A 17,677-nucleotide genomic window follows, 5' to 3' on the forward strand; every position below is an offset into this window, starting at 1 on the left:
GGCTCCAGTTCCCTATCAGGTCAGCCTAGCTGCTGATTGGTTCCTATCCTTCAGTGCCGCCGGCCCCCCTGCACAGCCTGGGAAAGGAAACAGCAGGAAGTAGAACAGATGGGCGGGGCTAGTGGGGTTTTGGTGGAATTTCTTAATAAATCAGTCTGAAACACAACTTTTCTAGGGACAATCCTTCTATATCTAGAGGGGCATAATTCACCTTCATCTTTATTCTCCGCCAGGTGTGAAAAACTAGCAGAGATCATCTGGCAGAACCGGCAGCAGATCCGACGAGCCGAGCACCTATGTCAGCAGTTGCCCATCCCTGGGCCGGTGGAGGAGCTCCTCTCTGAGCTGAACGCCACCATTACTGATATCATTTCTGCCCTAGTCACCAGGTAATTGGGCAATTCCTCCAAAGAAAAATATTCATTCATCCCATCTACTCTTAACAGTCCATTAATACCTTAAAGGGGAACGTTGCCTAAACACAACTTGAGCTTTTTGACAAGTAAACATAATCTCAAGCAACTTTGCAATATGCATCAATTAAACAATATTCAGCCTTTTTATGATGTTTAATGTAATAATCTGGTTTGGAACAGTTCCCTAAGCCCCGCCCCCTGTTCCCTAAGCCCCGCCCCGTGTTCCCCTGCTGATCTGGCTGACTACTTTGTGACTCAAATAAACTGCAACAGTAGCGCCTGTCCCTCAGCCTGCCTCCTCCCAATCCCACAATTCCCTGCTGCACACGTGATGTCAATAAGGAAAGGAACATCCCAGTGCAATGCATTGTGGGTTATGTAGTTCCTGCATGCTGTCTGTAAGCTGGGGAGAAGTTGTTACAATTTGTAACATCAGTGTTTTAGTCCCTCCTCCCCTGCCAGGATTACAAATGATACAGAAAGAGTAGAACAGTTTTGCAGCTGGATTTCAGCATATAAAAATGGTATTTATTCCTACTGTTTGAAGGAACAGATTACAGGGATAGGGTTATTAGGGGTTTCTGGGTTGTCTGGGGCTCAAATTTTAAATTAGAAAGCAGAGTTCCCCTTTAAAACTGTGCTTTGTGTGCAGACCAAACCTCACTTTGTTATTCTGTGCTCTTCATTGCAGTACGTTTATCATAGAGAAGCAGCCCCCACAGGTCCTCAAGACGCAGACAAAGTTTGCTGCCACGGTTCGGCTCCTAGTTGGGGGCAAACTGAATGTCCACATGAACCCGCCGCAGGTGAAGGCCACCATCATCAGTGAGCTGCAAGCCAAAGCACTTTTGAAGAATGAGAACACTCGCAAGTAACTGTCATAGAAAGCATGTACAGCCCTATTGGGTTAATTTCATGGTTAAATGATTCCCTTTTCTCTGTAATAATAAAACAGTACCTGTACTTGATCCCAACTAAGATATAATTACCCCTTATTGGGGCAGAACAGTCCTATTGGGTTTATTTCATGGTTAAATGATTCCCTTTTCTCTGTAATAATAAAACAGTACCTGTACTTGATCCCAACTAAGATATAATTACCCCTTATTGGGGGCAGAACAGCCCTATTGGGTTTATTTCATGGTTAAATGATTCCCTTTTCTCTGTAATAATAAAACAGTACCTGTACTTGATCCCAACTAAGATATAATTACCCCTTATTGGGGGCAGAACAGCCCTATTGGGTTTATTTCATGGTTAAATGATTCCCTTTTCTCTGTAATAATAAAACAGTACCTGTACTTGATCCCAACTAAGATATAATTACCCCTTATTGGGGGCAGAACAGCCCTATTGGGTTTATTTCATGGTTAAATGATTCCCTTTTCTCTGTAATAATAAAACAGTACCTGTACTTGATCCCAACTAAGATATAATTACCCCTTATTGGGGCAGAACAGCCCTATTGGGTTTATTTAATGGTTAAATGATTCCTTTTTCTCTGTAATAATAAAACAGTACCTGTACTTGATCCCAACTAAGATATAATTACCCCTTATTGGGGCAGAACAGCCCTATTGGGTTTATTTCATGGTTAAATGATTCCTTTTTCTCTGTAATAATAAAACAGTACCTGTACTTGATCCCAACTAAGATATAATTACCCCTTATTGGGGCAGAACAGCCCTATTGGGTTTATTTCATGGTTAAATGATTCCCTTTTCTCTGTAATAATAAAACAGTACCTGTACTTGATCCCAACTAAGATATACTTACCCCTTATTGGGGCAGAACAGCCCTATTGGGTTTATTTCATGGTTAAATGATTCCCTTTTCTCTGTAATACACACACAATTATTGACAAATGACATCTAAACTACTCACTAATATTTTTTTTTTTTTTTTTTGTTACAGTGAGAGCAGCGGAGAGATCCTAAACAATTGCTGCGTTATGGAGTATCATCAGGCCACAGGCACCCTCAGTGCTCACTTCAGGAACATGGTGAGTAGCGAGCATGTCTGACATTACCTGGGTACTGGATTAAAAAAAGTAAATATAAATGAATAGTGAGCACCATAACAATTCACTGAGTTACTGCATTTGGCTTTTCATTAAATAGGACAATTCACACTCATTATATGTACCTAATGGGTTAATGCAATTAATATTAAGGGGGTTGATCACCTTTGAGTTAACATTTAGTATGATGTAGAGTGTATCATACGACAATTTGCAATTGGTCTTAATCATTTATTATTTGTGTGTTTTTTTGTTTTTTTTTAAACAATTGCACTTTTTGTTCAGCAAATTTCCTATTGGAATTTCAGCCATTATCTGGTTGCTAGGGTTCAGATTACCTTAGCAACAAAGGAGTGGTTTGCATAAGAAACTGGTATATGAATAGGAGAGGGACTGAATAGAAAAATAAGTCATAAAAAGTAACAATGGCAATAAAATTGTAGCCTTATGGAGAAACAGTTTTTTAAATGAATACTTAACCAACAGATTTATATTATGTTAAGCAATATATATCGGTAAATATTGCCCTTTTACATTCAGCCTGCATCCTCACAATCCCACAATTCCCTGCACACATAATGTCAATAAGGAAAGGAACATCCCAGTGCAATGCATTGTGGGTTATGTAGTTCCTGCATGCTGTCTGTAAGCTGGGGAGAAGTTGTTACAATGTGTAACATCAGTGTTTTAGTCCCTCCTCCCCTGCCAGGATTACAAATGATGCAGAAAGAGAAGAACAGTTTTGCAGCTGGGTTTCAGCATATAAAAATGGTATTTATTCTCTAACTGTTGTGTTTTCTCCAAAAATGAAGTCTCTGAAGAGGATCAAGCGCTCGGACAGGCGGGGAGCCGAGTCTGTAACGGAGGAGAAATTCACCATCCTGTTTGAGTCCCAGTTTAGTGTAGGAGGCAATGAGCTGGTTTTCCAGGTCAAGGTAATAAGACCCCCTAATTTTTATATTCCTGTATTATATTTTTCTCGTCTCCTGTAGGAGGAAAGAACAATGTTTGAACTGAAGGTCGATAAAAGCTGCAAAATAAAAATGGGGCAGATATTTTTACAGCAGGTTTTGAAATTGTGTTGGCCAAGGAGCAAATAAGTGCAGTCATGGGGTCCCCTCCCAGTGAGTCCCCCTGGGGCCCCAGTATGGGCTAATCATTGAGCCACCAGTATGTTGGAGGGCAAGTTGGGTTAAACAACAAACATCCAATCCAGACAAATGGATCTTATACCGAATGCCCACTGTTAGTAACAAGAGAGGCTTCAAATGTTTTTTTTTTTGTCCCTTGTGGCAGCAGCTTTTCCCTACTGATTCTCCTGTTTCTGAGGAAATAATCAGTACCCTGTGTTTGTTATTATTATAACCAGTCCTGCGCATACTGCAAGGCAAGCAAAGGAAAAAGTGTCATATTGTATGAAGCAGCCGGCCCCTGCGGCACAAGTAGCCGGCCCCTGCGACACAAGTAGCCTGCCCCTGCGGCACAAGTAGCCTGCCCCTGCGGCACAAGTAGCCGGCCCCTGCGACACAAGTAGCCTGCCCCTGCGGCACAAGTAGCCTGCCCCTGCGACACAAGTAGCCGGCCCCTGCGGCACAAGTAGCCGGCCCTTGCGGCACAGGTAGCCGGCCTCTGCGACACAGGTAGCCGGCCCCTGCGACACAGGTAGCCGGCCCCTGCGACACAGGTAGCCGGCCCCTGCGACACAGGTAGCCGGCCCCTGCGACACAGGTAGCCGGCCCCTGCGGCACAAGTATCCTGTCCCTGCAACACATTTAGCCGTCCCCTGCGGCACAATTATCCGGCCCCTGCTGCACAATTATCCGGCCCCTGCTGCACAATTATCCGGCCCCTGCGACACAAGTATCCTGTCCCTGCAACACAATTATCCGGCCCCTGCTGCACAATTATCCGGCCCCTGCTGCACAATTATCCGGCCCCTGCGACACAAGTATCCTGTCCCTGCAACACATTTAGCCGGCCCCTGCGGCACAATTAGCCGGCCCCTGCTGCACAATTATCCGGCTCCTGCTGCACAATTATCCGGCCCCTGCGACACAAGTATCCTGTCCCTGCAACACAATTATCCGGCTCCTGCTGCACAATTATCCGGCCCCTGCGACACAAGTATCCTGTCCCTGCAACACATTTAGCCGGCCCCTGCGGCACAATTAACCGGCCCCTGCGGCACAATTATCCGGCCCCTGCTGCACAATTATCCGGCCCCTGCTGCACAATTATCCGGCCCCTGCGACACAAGTATCCTGTCCCTGCAACACAATTATCCGGCCCCTGCTGCACAATTATCCGGCCCCTGCTGCACAATTATCCGGCCCCTGCTGCACAATTATCCGGCCCCTGCTGCACAATTATCCGGCCCCTGCTGCACAATTATCCGGCCCCTGCTGCACAATTATCCGGCCCCTGCGACACAAGTATCCTGTCCCTGCAACACATTTAGCCGCCCCCTGCGGCACAAGTAGCCGGCCCCTGCTGCACAATTATCCGGCCCCTGCGGCACAAGTATCCTGTCCCTGCAACACATTTAGCCAGCTAGTTTGAACAATTTTTATTTGTCCTTTTTTTCCTGCTTTTGTATTAATGTATCTTACACATTTGTGGCAACATAATTGCTGTAAGTAGCCAGTTAATGCCACTTAGAGATGACGGAGGGGCTGTATCACCCGAAGCACTTTGCTTGCACTTTGGAGAAGCGGTGATTAGAAGGCCTATAATTTGTAGTGGGTCACTTCTCATTGACATCTAGGGGCAGCGCTGTTAGTCAGCCCTTACCCATGATTATCTCCTGGAGACGCACAGGTACTGGCACATTTATGGGCTGTAATTACTGGTGACCCTCATTACTTCCCATTAATGTATTGGCAGCCAACTGATATTTCAGTGAAGCGGCGCTGATCCAAATGCCCTGTGTGGTGTGCCCCATTCGCACTGAGCATTTTTCAGTGACCATTCCGTCTCTGTTTTCTTCACTTTGCAGACGTTGTCCCTCCCTGTCGTCGTCATCGTTCACGGCAGTCAGGACAATAATGCCACGGCCACCGTTCTGTGGGACAATGCCTTTGCAGAGCCAGTAAGTGCCGATTTCATTTTATGTGAATATTTGTGTTTTATAGGAAACAAAAAATAACACTTTTAAAGGGGAAATGGGAATCTATTAATTTGTAAATACAGGTATGGGACCTGTTATCCAGAATGCTGGGGACCTGGGGTTTTCCTGCATTACATTTCTGTAATTTGGATCTCCATACCTTAAAAAAAATCATTTAAACATGAAATAAACCCAATAGGCTTGTTCTGCCTCCTATAAGGGGTAATTATATCTTAGTTGGGATCAAGTACAGGTACTGTTTTATTATTACAGAGAAAAGGGAATCATTTAACCATGAAATAAACCCAATAGGGCTGTTCTGCCCCCAATAAGGGGTAATTATATCTTAGTTGGGATCAAGTACAGGTACTGTTTTATTATTACAGAGAAAAGGGAATCATTTAACCATTAAATAAACCCAATAGGGCTGTTCTGCCCCAATAAGGGGTAATTATATCTTAGTTGGGATCAAGTACAGGTACTGTTTTATTATTACAGAGAAAAGGGAATCATTTAACCATTAAATAAACCCAATAGGGCTGTTCTGCCCCCAATAAGGGGTAATTATATCTTAGTTGGGATCAAGTACAGGTACTGTTTTATTATTACAGAGAAAAGGGAATCATTTAACCATGAAATAAACCCAATAGGGCTGTTCTGCCCCAATAAGGGGTAATTATATCTTAGTTGGGATCAAGTACAGGTACTGTTTTATTATTACAGAGAAAAGGGAATCATTTAACCATGAAATAAACCCAATAGGGCTGTTCTGCCCCCAATAAGGGGTAATTATATCTTAGTTGGGATCAAGTACAGGTACTGTTTTATTATTACAGAGAAAAGGGAATCATTTAACCATGAAATAAACCCAATAGGACTGTTCTGCCCCCAATAAGGGATAATTATATCTTAGTTGGGATCAAGTACAGGTACTGTTTTATTATTACAGAGAAAAGGGAATCATTTAACCATGAAATAAACCCAATAGGGCTGTTCTGCCCCCAATAAGGGGTAATTATATCTTAGTTGGGATCAAGTACAGGTACTGTTTTATTATTACAGAGAAAAGGGAATCATTTAACCATGAAATAAACCCAATAGGGCTGTTCTGCCCCCAATAAGGGGTAATTATATCTTAGTTGGGATCAAGTACAGGTACTGTTTTATTATTACAGAGAAAAGGGAATCATTTAACCATTAAATAAAACCAATAGGGCTGTTTTTTTTAATTATTTCCAAATACTGGAATTTATGGGAGATGGCAATGCCGTAATTTGGAACTTTCTGGATAATGGGTTTCCGAATATCAGATCCCACACCTGTACACATCATTGAGCAAAATGAGGGGAATTCTTTAGGCTCTGTAAGCTTGAAGTAAACAATATTTTGGTGATAGGTTCAGTTTACAATATTTAACTCAAATATAATGAGTCTACTGTTACTGTTTCCCATCTTTACTATACATATAATTTCAGTTTTATCATCTGATAACAAACTCAAACTCGTGTCTTTTCCTCAATACAGGGCCGAGTCCCATTTGTAGTCCCAGACAAGGTTGTGTGGCCCCAGCTGTGTGATGCTCTGAACATGAAGTTTAAGGCCGAGGTCCAGAGTAACCGGGGACTGAGCGATGAAAACCTGGTGTTCTTGGCCCAAAAACTGTTCAACAGCAACCTGAGCCATAAGGATGATTATAGCAACATGACTGTGTCCTGGGCCCAGTTCAACAGGGTGAGTTCCTTTGTAGGGAAGGGAGGATTTTACACTGATTACATTTTATTCTTGAACCAACAAATGTATTTGTAGCTGTAATATTGGTGTGTAGGCGCCATCTCAGTGCATTGTGCCTGAGTCTGAGCTTTCAGCCAGTGCTACACATTAGAACTGCTTTCAGCTAACCTATTGTTTCTCCTACTCCCATGTAACTGGAGGAGTCCCAAGCCGGACTTGGATTTCTTACTATTGAGTGCTATTCTGATACCTACTGGGAGCTGCTATTTTGCTCCCTTCCCATTGTTCTTGCTGTACTGGCAAGTGTGGCCTATGGCATTGGTGATTTAATGGCAAACAAGCTGGTCTGATCAGTTCTCACAGTATGAAATCCATTACAGCCAGATCATCTTTATGAAGCCAATGCTTCTTTGAGATCTCTGCATTTGTGCACCTTCACCTGCATTATTACATGTCCTGCTCTTTCCCCCTCGTATGTTCCCAGGAGAATCTACCAGGTTGGAATTACACCTTCTGGCAGTGGTTTGATGGAGTGATGGAGGTTCTAAAGAAACATCTCAAACCACATTGGAATGATGGGTAAGTACAGCAAAAATGACTGCTTTGTTGCACATGTACAGGTACGGGACCTGTTATCCAGAATGCTCGGGACCTAGGGCTTACCTGATGTTTTATTATTACAGAGAAAAGGGAATCATTTAACCATGAAATAAACCCAATAGGGCTGTTCTGCCCCAATAAGGGGTAATTATATCTTAGTTGGGATCAAGTACAGGTACTGTTTTATTATTACAGAGAAAAGAGAATCATTTAACCATGAAATAAACCCAATAGGGCTGTTCTGCCCCAATAAGGGGTAATTATATCTTAGTTGGGATCAAGTACAGGTACTGTTTTATTATTACAGAGAAAAGGGAATCATTTAACCATGAAATAAACCCAATAGGGCTGTTCTGCCCCCAATAAGGGGTAATTATATCTTAGTTGGGATCAAGTACAGGTACTGTTTTATTATTACAGAGAAAAGGGAATCATTTAACCATGAAATAAACCCAATAGGGCTGTTCTGCCCCCAATAAGGGGTAATTATATCTTAGTTGGGATCAAGTACAGGTACTGTTTTATTATTACAGAGAAAAGGGAATCATTTAAACATTAAATAAACCCAATAGGGCTGTTCTGCCCCCAATAAGGGGTAATTATATCTTAGTTGGGATCAAGTACAGGTACTGTTTTATTATTACAGAGAAAAGGGAATCATTTTTAAAAATGTGGGGGCATGACTTTTCTGTAATGCAGAACTTTCTGAATAACGGATTTCCAGATAACGGCTATATATTATATATCTAGCTGCCCTGCCACGCAGTGCTGTACAAACCAAAGGAATCCGACCAATCATATTTACCAGCTCCCTGATTTAAACCAGTAGAGACACCTGATTAATTAGCAGTACATTAGAATGAAGGCAGTTGACTTAATTGGATTTATGTATCTAAATTAAATGTTCATGTTTGTCATAAAGACCATGTCTGGTTTTGAAGTCTTGAGCACATTTGTGCTACATGGATATGGGTTTTCCTTATTATCACAGTAAAGGGGAACTACACCTAAAAACAGTTTATCTTTTCTTTTACATATAAATGTTTTTTAAGCTGTAAATATAATTTACAGTAAGTAAGCTCTCCAGCTTGGAATTTCAGCAGCTATTGGCTTGCTAGGGTGTCGTTTACGGTTTTTTTTTTTACTTCTAGATATTTTCAAGATTTACAAATGGGGATATTGGGGATATTGTTTCTCAAAAAAATACTCCCATAATTTGTGATTTATTAATGTTTAGTTTTATCTGTTGAGTACCATAGAGTCCTATGGAGGTTTAGAATAGTCATTAAAAACCTCTCATATTTTCAAAGGGGAAGTTAATCCCATCATTATTTTTTATTTCACCCAGTTTCATGGGGACGTGGGTCCCATCATTCTTTTTTATTTCACCCAGTTTCAAGGGGAAATGAATCCCATCATTTTCTATTTCACCCAGTTTCAAGTGGAAGTGGATCCCATCATTCTTTTTTATTTCACTCAGTTTCAAGGGGAAATGAATCCCATCATTTTCTATTTCACCCAGTTTCAAGTGGAAGTGGATCCCATCATTCTTTTTTATTTCACCCAGTTTCAAGGGGAAGTGGATCCCATCATTCTTTTTTATTTCACCCAGTTTCATGGGGAAATGAATCCCATCATTTTCTATTTCACCCAGTTTCAAGTGGAAGTGGATCCCATCATTCTTTTTTATTTCACCCAGTTTCAAGGGGAAGTGGATCCCATCATTCTTTTTTATTTCACCCAGTTTCAAGGGGAAGTGGATCCCATCATTCTTTTTTATTTCACCCAGTTTCAAGGGGAAGTGGATCCCATCATTCTTTTTTATTTCACCCAGTTTCAAGGGGAAGTGGATCCCATCATTCTTTTTTATTTCACCCAGTTTCAAGTGGAAGTGGATCCCATCATTCTTTTTTATTTCACCCAGTTTCAAGGGGAAGTGGATCCCATCATTCTTTTTTATTTCACCCAGTTTCAAGTGGAAGTGGATCCCATCATTCTTTTTTATTTCACCCAGTTTCAAGGGGAAGTGGGTCCCATCATTTTCTATTTCACCCAGTTTCATGGGGAAGTGGATCCCATCATTCTTTTCTTTTTCACCCAGTTTCAAGGGGAAGTGGATCCCATCATTCTTTTCTTTTTCACCCAGTTTCAAGTGGAAGTGGATCCCATCATTCTTTTTTATTTCACCCAGTTTCATGGGGAAGTGGATCCCATCATTCTTTTCTTTTTCACCCAGTTTCAAGGGGAAGTGGATCCCATCTTTCTTTTCTTTTTCACCCAGTTTCAAGGGGAAGTGGATCCCATCTTTCTTTTCTTTTTCACCCAGTTTCAAGTGGAAGTGGGTCCCATCATTCTTTTTTATTTCACCCAGTTTCATGGGGAAGTGGATCCCATCATTCTTTTCTTTTTCACCCAGTTTCAAGGGGAAGTGGATCCCATCTTTCTTTTCTTTTTCACCCAGTTTCAAGGGGAAGTGGATCCCATCTTTCTTTTCTTTTTCACCCAGTTTCAAGTGGAAGTGGATCCCATCATTCTTTTTTATTTCACCCAGTTTCATGGGGAAGTGGATCCCATCATTCTTTTCTTTTTCACCCAGTTTCAAGGGGAAGTGGACCCCATCATTCTTTTCTTTTTCACCCAGTTTCAAGGGGAAGTGGACCCCATCATTCTTTTCTTTTTCACCCAGTTTCAAGGGGAAGTGGACCCCATCATTCTTTTCTTTTTCACCCAGTTTCAAGGGGAAGTGGATCCCATCATTCTTTTCTTTTTCACCCAGTTTCAAGGGGAAGTGGACCCCATCATTCTTTTCTTTTTCACCCAGTTTCAAGGGAAAGTGGACCCCATCATTCTTTTCTTTTTCACCCAGTTTCAAGGGGAAGTGGATCCCATCATTCTTTTTTATTTCACCCAGTTTCATGGGGAAGTGGATCCCATCATTCTTTTCTTTTTCACCCAGTTTCAAGGGGAAGTGGACCCCATCATTCTTTTCTTTTTCACCCAGTTTCAAGGGGAAGTGGACCCCATCATTCTTTTCTTTTTCACCCAGTTTCAAGGGGAAGTGGATCCCATCATTCTTTTCTTTTTCACCCAGTTTCAAGGGGAAGTGGACCCCATCATTCTTTTCTTTTTCACCCAGTTTCAAGGGGAAGTGGACCCCATCATTCTTTTCTTTTTCACCCAGTTTCAAGTGGAAGTGGATCCCATCATTCTGTTTTATTTCACCCAGTTTCATGGGGAAGTGGATCCCATCATTCTTTTCTTTTTCACCCAGTTTCAAGGGGAAGTGGATCCCATCATTCTTTTCTTTTTCACCCAGTTTCAAGTGGAAGTGGATCCCATCATTCTGTTTTATTTCACCCAGTTTCATGGGGAAGTGGATCCCATCATTCTTTTCTTTTTCACCCAGTTTCAAGGGGAAGTGGATCCCATCATTCTTTTCTTTTTCACCCAGTTTCAAGGGGAAGTGGATCCCATCATTCTTTTCTTTTTCACCCAGTTTCAAGGGGAAGTGGACCCCATCATTCTTTTCTTTTTCACCCAGTTTCAAGTGGAAGTGGATCCCATCATTCTGTTTTATTTCACCCAGTTTCATGGGGAAGTGGATCCCATCATTCTTTTCTTTTTCACCCAGTTTCAAGGGGAAGTGGATCCCATCATTCTTTTCTTTTTCACCCAGTTTCAAGGGGAAGTGGATCCCATCATTCTTTTCTTTTTCACCCAGTTTCAAGGGGAAGTGGACCCCATCATTCTTTTCTTTTTCACCCAGTTTCAAGGGGAAGTGGACCCCATCATTCTTTTCTTTTTCACCCAGTTTCAAGTGGAAGTGGATCCCATCATTCTGTTTTATTTCACCCAGTTTCATGGGGAAGTGGATCCCATCATTCTTTTCTATTTCACCCACTTTCAAGTGAAACTTAAACACATTATTGTTTTCCAAGAATGAGCGCCAATGCTGTTAAAATGGCTGCCGGAGCACTTCCTGTTTGGGGAAAAACAAAGAGGATTAATGGAAACGAATGTCCATTTAAACTTGAATTTTTCTTTTGAATCGAAAAATGTGTGTTTTTTAAACGTAAATTTTTTAACTGAAGCGCACTTGTAAAATGTAAAATAGGTACAGTGAAGGCAAAATGGAAACTGACAGCTTTATTTGTACTGCCGCAGGGCCATCCTGGGATTTGTCAATAAGCAACAGGCACACGACATGCTGGTGAACAAGAGGGACGGAACATTCCTTTTGCGCTTTAGTGACTCGGAGATCGGGGGCATCACAATAGCCTGGAAGTTCGAGTTGCGTAAGTTGAAATCGTTACCGTTAGTACTGCTGTAATGCCTGTATATGGGGGCCCGGAGTCATGTGACCCATAAAAGATACCTCGGATAATTTGCTCTTTTATCTCTTCCCAGCGGACAGAGCCTTGTGGAACCTGATGCCATTTACTGCCCGAGATTTCTCTGTGCGCTCATTGGCCGATCGACTGGGGGACCTCAATTACCTTATCTTTGTGTTCCCCGATAGGCCCAAGGATGAGGTCTTCTCCAAATATTACACCCCAGTTCTCTGTAACCCCTGTGAGTCTGCCTTGTTGAACATATATTCACTTGATTTTGGTTTTTGTCAACATGTTTAACCCTACAATTTCTCTTGTTGCAGCTAAAACAGATGGTTATGTAAAACCACAAATCAAGCAAGTTGTTCCAGAGTAAGAACCCATTATTTTTTTTATCAGTGTGTGGTATTACTGGTTTTGTCAGTCATTGTATTGCAGGGTATGCATTGTGGCAAAGTAAAAAACACTTACAGTAGTCTAGCTACAACACTCACTAAAGGAATAGAACAATCCTTAAGCCACAATCTTAAGAAACTATAATTTCCCCAACTTGGATTGAAACCCCTGAATACAGATTGAATCTAGAACAGGGGGCTCAAACTCAATTTACCTGGGGGCCGCAGGAGGCAAAGTCAGGATGAGGCTGGGCCGCATAAGGGATTTCACAAAATATTGGCTTTCAAGGGATAATGCAAGGCACGGCGGGCGGGAGCTGCTGATTGCGGAAATGACGTTATGCCATCATAACAGTTATTATGGGAATGTGCACACAGAACGTCTTCCCATAATAACTGTTATGATGGCATAACGTCATTTCCACAATCAGCAGCTCCCGCCCGCCGTGCCTTGCATTATCCCTTGAATCGCAATAAAAATCGCGATACATTCATTGCTTTTGAGAAGGTGTTGGTGCGGGCCACAAAATACAGTACCGAGGGCCGCAAATGGCCCGCGGGCCGCAAATTTGAGACCCCTGATCTAGAAAATGTAGAGCAGTCATTCCCGAACTGTGGGGCTGGTCTCCCTGGGGGGCATGGAAGAGGGCAGGAAGGTTCAGCCTGAAGGCCAGTCAGCAGGAGAACTAGGAAGAATGGACATTAGGTCTCCTACATACACCTAAACGTCCTAGTTGGGTATGAGGATGAATATATATATAGTTGCTCTCCTAGATGTTCTTATGTTTAGATACTATGGGTGAATGGCTGATACACAATATTGTCCTATATGTCCCTCCAACCCTGGGGAGCTTGGAGGAGGGTAAGAAGGTTCAGCCTGAAGGCCAGTCAGCAGGAGAACTAGGAAGAATGGACATTAGGTCTCCTACATACACCTAAACGTCCTGGTTGGGTATGAGGGTGAATATATATATAGTTGCTCTCCTAGATGTTCTTATGTTTAGATACTATGGGTGAATGACTGATACACAATATTGTCCTATATATCCTATATCTGTACATATTACATGAGATAAGGGTTGCCCCCTACTGAGGGTTGGACCATTTTGAATTAAGCAAAATCAAAACTGACCTATAACCTTTGGGTTTTGTCTGCGCAGGTTTGTTACAAGCGACGTCATGCCGCCGAGCACTTACATGGATCAGGCCCCATCCCCTGCGGTGTGCACTCAGTCACACTATAACCTGTACCAGCAGAAGTGAGTATCTGGCATCTACTGGGAAATGATTCTTTGTGGCCTAGGGGAACTAATAGTGATGGTAGGTTTAATCTTAATGGGGTGGTTCACCTTCTTCATCAGGTAATAGGGCTGTTCTGCCCCCAAGAAGGGGTAATTATATCTTAGTTGGGATCAAGTACAGGTACTGTTTTATTATTACAGAGAAAAGGGAATCATTTAACCATGAAATAAACCCAATAGGGCTGTTCTGCCCCAATAAGGGGTAATTATATCTTAGTTGGGATCAAGTACAGGTACTGTTTTATTATTACAGAGAAAAGGGAATCATTTAACCATGAAATAAACCCAATAGGGCTGTTCTGCCCCCAATAAGGGGTAATTATATCTTAGTTGGGATCAAGTACAGGTTCTGTTTTATTATTACAGAGAAAAGGGAATCATTTTTAAAAATTTTAATTATTTGCTTTATAATGGAGTCTATGGGAGATGGCCTTCCTGTAATTGGAGGTTTCCGGATAAGGGATCCCATACCTGCAGTCTTCTAGTAAAGACTATATGCTACTATTCTGTGCTCAGAAGATGACTTTGTTCTGATATTCCATTGTCTCATTCTCCTGCAGTCCGGACTCCGTTCTCGATCCAGACGGAGATTTGGATCTAGACGACATGGATGTGGCTCGGCACGTGGAAGAATTGCTCCGGAGGCCCATGGATAACAGCCAATGGATACCTCACGCGCAGTCCTGACATGGTTCCCCGCCCCTGTCACCCCTCCCCCAGCCAAATCCAATACTCAAAATGTGAATTATTTTCACGCGAATTTGTTTTGATATTTTGTGCATGGTGAATTCTAGGTTTTTTTTTTTTGTTTGTTTTTGGTACTATTTTCAACCCGTACAATTTCACTTTTTTTTTTTTTTTTTTAACCCCCCCGTCTCCCTATAAGCGCAACCCCATTTTGTAGTGGTGAAATACCGAAAAGAACCAAATTAGGCTAAATGTCATGTTTACTTTTCAATTTTCATTTCTCGGAGTCTGAGCCGTGGTTTCAGAAGGTAATAGGATATAGCGAGAGAGAGAGAGAGATAATATAAGAAAACCCTATATAGGATTTAGGCAGAATTTTAAACCTATTTAAGATAAATATATGTGATTATTTTTAACATGTTTGCTCCACGTTCCCTTTTATGATTTTTCCTCAGTACGATACTGGTGCCAGTGCCGGTGGGCACAATATGGCTGCTGGGTCCCTTTTCATTTTGGCCACAAAAATGTTACATCTGAAGCTGATGTTCAGTTTTGTGTGTGTGCTATCCAAGTGTCTGTAACTCTCTAACTCACTGACTGTGGGGTTTAGAGGCTATGGATATGGATTGGGGTCCAGAGGCTGTGGATTGGGGTTTAGAGGCTATAGATTGGGATTTGGGGTCCATAGGCTATAGATTGGGTTTGGGGTCCAGAGGCTATGGATTGGGATTGGGGTCCATAAGCTATGGACTGGGGTTCAGAGGCTATGGATTGGGGTCCAGAGGCTATGGACTTTAGAGGTCATGGATTGGGGTTTAGAGGCTATGGACTGGACTTTAGATGCTATGGATTGGGGTCCAGAGGCTATGAATTGGGATTGGGGTTTAGAGGCTATGGACTGGACTTAAGATGCTATGGATTGGGGTCCAGAGGCTATGGATTGGGATTGGGGTCCAGAGGCTATGGACTGGGCTTTAGAGGCTATGAACTGGGCTTTAGAGGCTATGGATTGGGGTCCAGAGGCTATGGATTGGGATTGGGGTCCAGAGGCTATGGACTGGGCTTTAAAGGCTATGGACTGGGCTTTAAAGGCTATGGACTGGGCTTTAGAGGCTATGGACCTGGCTTTAGAGGCTATGGACCTGGCTTTAGAGGCTATGGACCTGGCTTTAGAGGCTATGGACTGGGCTTTAGAGGCTATGGATTGGGGTCCAGAAGCTATGGATTGGGATTGGGGTCCAGAGGCTATGGACTGGGGTTTAGACGCTATGGACTGGGGTTTAGACGCTATGGACTGGGGTTTAGATGCTATGGACTGGGGTTTAGACGCTATGGACTGGGGTTTAGACGCTATGGACTGGGGTTTAGACGCTATGGACTGGGGTTTAGACGCTATGGACTGGGGTTTAGACGCTATGGACTGGGGTTTAGACGCTATGGACTGGGGTTTAGACGCTATGGACTGGGGTTTAGACGCTATGGACTGGGGTTTAGACGCTATGGATTGGGGTTCAGATGCTATGGACTGGTGTTTAGACGCTATGGACTGGGGTTTAGACGCTATGGACTGGGGTTTAGACGCTATGGACTGGGGTTTAGACGCTATGGACTGGGGTTTAGACGCTATGGACTGGGGTTTAGACGCTATGGACTGGGGTTTAGACGCTATGGACTGGGGTTTAGACGCTATGGATTGGGGTTCAGATGCTATGGACTGGTGTTTAGACGCTATGGACTGGGGTTTAGACGCTATGGACTGGGGTTTAGACGCTATGGATTGGGGTTTAGAGGCTATGGACTGGGGTTCAGATGCTATGGACTGGGGTTTAGACGCTATGGATTGGGGTTTAGAGGCTATGGACTGGGGTTTAGACGCTATGGATTGGGGTTTAGAGGCTATGGACTGGGGTTTAGACGCTATGGATTGGGGTTTAGAGGCTATGGACTGGGGTTTAGACGCTATGGACTGGGGTTTAGACACTATGGATTGGGGTTCAGATGCTATGGATTAGCCCAAGGACAAGACAAGGCACTTCTTTGAATGACTGATGTTAATTTTGTTGTTTTGCCCTACATTTTCCTGTGCAGGCCCAGACTGGGATTCAAAATAGGCCCTGGCATTTTAAGCACTCGAGGGCCCAAACAGCCCCCCCAGCCGCCCAATAAATAGTGAGCTATCTCTCAGCATCATACAAACAACCCCTTTAAAGCATTGCATTTTTTTTAGGCTTATTCCCAGGACAAATATGCTGTATTAACCCCTCACCCCCCAGCTGTGCAGTTACTTGCAGCCCCATAGATGTATTAAAAGACAAATCTGATCCCTTGGCTTCCTGATTTGTGCAGGTTGCATTAATGGGGCACATGTCCTGTAGGCTTATGTACAAGAGATGTGTGGGTATATAGTGAATTATGTACCCCCTATTGTAACATATAGGGATATTATAAGCCCCAGAGGAGTTCCTTATAATATATAGTGAATAAAGTACCCCCTATTGTAACATATAGGGATATTATAAGCCCCCGAAGAGTTCCTTATAATATATAGTGAATAAAGTACCCCCTATTGTAACATATAGGGATATTATAAGCCCCCGAGGAGTTCCTTATAATATATAGTGAATAAAGTGCCCCCTATTGTAACATATAGGGATATTATAAGCCCCCGAGGAGTTCCTTATAATATATAGTGAATAAAGTACCCCCTATTGTAACATATAGGGATATTATAAGCCCCCGAGGAGTTCCTTATAATATATAGTGAATTATGTACCCCCTATTGTAACATATAGGGATATTATAAGCCCCAGAGGAGTTCCTTATAATATATAGTGAATAAAGTACCCCCTATTGTAACATATAGGGATATTATAAGTCCCCGAAGAGTTCCTTATAATATATAGTGAATAAAGTGCCCCCTATTGTAACATATAGGGATATTATAAGCCCCCGAGGAGTTCCTTATAATATATAGTGAATAAAGTACCCCCTATTGTATAATATAAGGATATTATAAGTCACCGAGGAGTTCCTTATAATATATAGTGAATAAAGTACCCCCTATTGTAACATATAGGGATATTATAAGTC

General features: G+C 42.5%; 2 protein-coding genes across 5 annotated transcripts in view; both read left to right on the forward strand.

The window, feature by feature from the left end:
- stat5b (signal transducer and activator of transcription 5B) overlaps window positions 1-15,005 on the forward strand; it is an 82,339-nt gene extending 67,334 nt beyond the window's left edge. For both annotated transcript variants that reach the window (XM_012952833.3, XM_012952832.3), the window contains exons 8-19: window positions 234-389; window positions 1,108-1,287; window positions 2,331-2,418; window positions 3,249-3,371; window positions 5,432-5,524; window positions 7,067-7,273; window positions 7,758-7,852; window positions 12,038-12,168; window positions 12,281-12,445; window positions 12,528-12,576; window positions 13,760-13,858; window positions 14,461-15,005. In XM_012952833.3, the coding sequence (XP_012808287.1) occupies window positions 234-389; window positions 1,108-1,287; window positions 2,331-2,418; window positions 3,249-3,371; window positions 5,432-5,524; window positions 7,067-7,273; window positions 7,758-7,852; window positions 12,038-12,168; window positions 12,281-12,445; window positions 12,528-12,576; window positions 13,760-13,858; window positions 14,461-14,587 (1,513 nt within the window). In that variant the 3' untranslated portion in view covers window positions 14,588-15,005. The remainder of the gene's footprint in view (window positions 1-233; window positions 390-1,107; window positions 1,288-2,330; window positions 2,419-3,248; window positions 3,372-5,431; window positions 5,525-7,066; window positions 7,274-7,757; window positions 7,853-12,037; window positions 12,169-12,280; window positions 12,446-12,527; window positions 12,577-13,759; window positions 13,859-14,460) is intronic.
- LOC116407957 lies at window positions 14,782-17,070 on the forward strand. 3 transcript variants are annotated; one of them, XM_031894422.1, is made up of 2 exons: window positions 14,782-15,408; window positions 15,478-17,070. In XM_031894422.1, the coding sequence occupies exon 2, from the start codon at window positions 15,502-15,504 to the stop codon at window positions 16,597-16,599; it is 1,098 nt and encodes a 365-aa protein (XP_031750282.1). In that variant the 5' UTR covers window positions 14,782-15,408; window positions 15,478-15,501; the 3' UTR covers window positions 16,600-17,070. The 3 variants fall into 3 exon arrangements, with proteins under 3 accessions (XP_031750282.1, XP_031750283.1, XP_031750284.1); XM_031894423.1 differs by having other exon boundaries at window positions 14,787-16,453; window positions 16,559-17,070; XM_031894424.1 differs by having other exon boundaries at window positions 14,792-16,396; window positions 16,586-17,070.
- Window positions 17,071-17,677: the final 607 nt, after the last annotated feature.

The sequence above is a fragment of the Xenopus tropicalis genome, chromosome 10 (genome assembly GCF_000004195.4).
Source record: "Xenopus tropicalis strain Nigerian chromosome 10, UCB_Xtro_10.0, whole genome shotgun sequence".
NCBI lineage: Eukaryota > Metazoa > Chordata > Amphibia > Anura > Pipidae > Xenopus > Xenopus tropicalis.